Source organism: Notothenia coriiceps, unplaced genomic scaffold (assembly GCF_000735185.1).
Source record: "Notothenia coriiceps isolate Sejong01 unplaced genomic scaffold, NC01 NC01_scaffold00019037, whole genome shotgun sequence".
NCBI lineage: Eukaryota > Metazoa > Chordata > Actinopteri > Perciformes > Nototheniidae > Notothenia > Notothenia coriiceps.
In genome coordinates, this window is record NW_011351738.1 from 1 (window position 1) to 2,914 (window position 2,914).

General features: G+C 44.9%; 1 protein-coding gene across 1 annotated transcript; it reads right to left on the reverse strand.

The window, feature by feature from the left end:
* Window positions 1-285: 285 nt before the first annotated feature.
* On the reverse strand, window positions 286-2,548 carry LOC104951753 (nucleus accumbens-associated protein 1-like). The gene is made up of 2 exons (XM_010778485.1): window positions 2,413-2,548; window positions 286-1,836 (listed from the first exon to the last, which is right to left on the reverse strand). Exons 1-2 carry the CDS (start codon window positions 2,546-2,548, stop codon window positions 1,511-1,513), a joined length of 462 nt encoding a protein of 153 aa, XP_010776787.1. The 3' UTR covers window positions 286-1,510.
* Between the last annotated feature and the right edge of the window lie 366 nt (window positions 2,549-2,914).

The following is a 2,914-nucleotide window of genomic DNA, read 5'->3' on the forward strand; positions in this document are numbered from 1 at the left end:
CTCTCTCTCTCTCTCTCTCTCTCTCTCTCTCTCTCTCTCTCTCTCTCTCTCTCTCTCTCTCTCTCTCTCCACACACATTCACAGAGCTGTATTCCTAGCAATGTAGCAATGCCTGAATTAGCACCGTTGTCCATGCCAGGCGAGCACGCATCCAGGCAGCAGAGCCCGAGGAAAGTACTTCTGCTAATATTCAACGGGAAACAGTTCAAATACGAGCTAAAAACAAAAGAACAATGCTCCATCATCTCTCACACACACACACACACACACACACACACACACACACACACACACACACACACACACACACACACACACACACACACACACACACACACACACACACACACAACTTGTTCCTAAGCTCCAAGGCAGAAACTCGCTTATGAATATTCCTCGACTTTCCTTCAGACTTTTAAAATCAAAACTAAAAAGGGTGATTGAAAAAGATATCAATTGGATTCCAGCTCGTATTTCTTTTCAAATGTTTCGTTGCCTTTTCTTAAATAAACCCCGCCCCTTCTTCTCTTTCTGATACGTACAAAAGCGTCGATTGTACTCATACCGCAGGAAGTAACACAGTGCATTTCTCACGCGCAAAACTCTTTGACAATCATCGGTAACAAGTGTCCTCTCCTTCAGGAGGCTTGGCAAAACAACCACACATATATAAAACAGGAACAATTCAGAATTTAAAACATTTTAACATTTTGTAACTGCTAATGGTCTTTTTTAAGGTTTTAGTGTTTAAAAAAGTGGGGGAAGTCGAAGGGAAAAGGTTTGAATCGAGCCAATATTAGTTTCTCTGCAAAAACACACTGCAGCTCTTTTAGCTGGTAACTCAATTTCCCAGCATGCCTGGCGTGGGTTAAAAAGGTTCTATGGGCTAGTGCGGAGGTCAGGAAGATCATAAACTGTGCCAATATACAAATCAATATTCATTTCAACCTCTGACCTCATCAATCCCGTGCTCTTTAGTGACAAAACAAAGAAAAAACAGATATATAAAAACCCCTCTGTACTCACACTGACTCCACGCTGCGGTCCGGATTCTTCTCCACGCATACATTCAATATCAAAAAACAACAGTGTTACCGGAGTTTAGGGAAGGAACTGGACTCCCCCGACCCGCCCTCCCCAGGGAATGTCTGATTATGGTAAGAAAAAGGGCCTCAGTGACAGAACACACTTTTAAAAACATAACAAAATAAAAAGGCAAAAAACAATCTGGAAAGGTGGCAGAGGGGAGAAAGGGCAAAGGGGGGTTCACCTCTTCTCTCTGCCACCTTTCTCTAAGTCTTTCCATCTCTCAAGGAAGGAGGGACAACCCAAAGTGATGCATTCTGGGCCGTTAAGGGGGACACACACACAAAGAGGGGAAAGCAGAAGCGGGAGAGGTGGAGAAGAAGAAGAAGAAATAAATCTCCCCTAAAAAAAACAAAATGGCGACCGTAACAACCGCCATTTCCCACTCGTCGTCGTCGTCGTCAGTCTGTCCTCCATCTGTCACTCAAAACAAAGTGCTCCCGTCTCCTCCTCCCACCTGAAGGCTGTCCGCTTGCGTAGCTCCGCCTCCTGCTTCAATGTGATTGGCTGCCGCCGCCGCGACTGCTTCTAAGGAGGCGGGGTCAAAGCCAGGCTCCGCCCCCAGCGCGTCGGCCTCCATCTTCACGCTGTCGGCCAGGAAGGCGGAGTAGGCGTCGCTGTCGGCCATCAGCAGCTTCAGTTTGGGGATCCAGCTCTTTCGCACCACGCGCCGGGCGTTGGTGCACATGTCGGCCGCGATGGCGTTCATCTCGCTCTCCTTGAAGCTCGGAGCGAAGTTCTGGCAGTAGACTGGAGGAAGAGGGGGGAAAAAGAACTCGTAAGATAATGATAAACGAACAGAAAAGGCAAGTGGATAGAGAGGTGTTTTGAAATAGGGCTGCACACCATGTGTATATTGCTGAAAAGAACTATGAACAGATTGATGTCACTCATGTAAAGATGCAATGTAGAATATGCTGTGACAATGTTTGACACTAAATGCCAAGAACAAAAAAAATTGGATTGAAAAAAAACTAAGATCTATACTAAAAAAAATATATATTATTTATTCCGTAGAATACATTTTCTAGGCCGGGACATTTCTGCAGCACCTTCATCCTTAATTCAGATATGATAAGGCTTTTAAAACGTATCGCGCTTCCTGCAATTTTAATATTGGAATAATCCTTTTTCATTTCATTTCGTTTTCGTTTAATTGACCATGACAGTTCAAAGCTGCTAACTTTGCATGCTGACAGCTCAAAAATCTGACTGAGATGTGTGTGTGTGTGTGTGTGTGTGTGTGTGTGTGTGTGTGTGTGTGTGTGTGTGTGTGTGTGTGTGTGTGTGTGTGTGTGTGTGTGTGTGTGTGTGTGTGTGTCTCACATTTGACAGCGTGCAGCACTCTGTTGTCCAGGGGTTTCCGGCTGGGGTCGTTGGTTGAAGAGCGGATGCCGGTTCCACAGCTGTTAGCCAGAGTGCTCCTGAGCAGGGGAAGAATAACAGATAGAAAAAGGTACATATTTAAAATATTACACAGATTGTTTTGAATACTTCTAAAAACATGCCCATTCTGTGAGAACAGAGATACACAATTTGTTCAAAGCCCAGATTTCCAGAGCTCAGCAGGTTGTGAGCAGACATTGATTCAGAGCCGGATGTGTTGACTCTCACCGAGGTTCAGTCTATAATTCACCGCAGCTTATATAGTGCCCTCTCTACCTCTGCCAACCAGGGGATGTTCTGTTGGCATGTTTTTTCTTTGTCAGCAGATTTACAAGGAACTCTTTTACTGGAACTTGGTAGAAGGTTGTATCACGGACCATAAGGACGAACATATTACCTTTTGGAGCAGATCAGAGTAACGGGGCCACTACACATATCATGT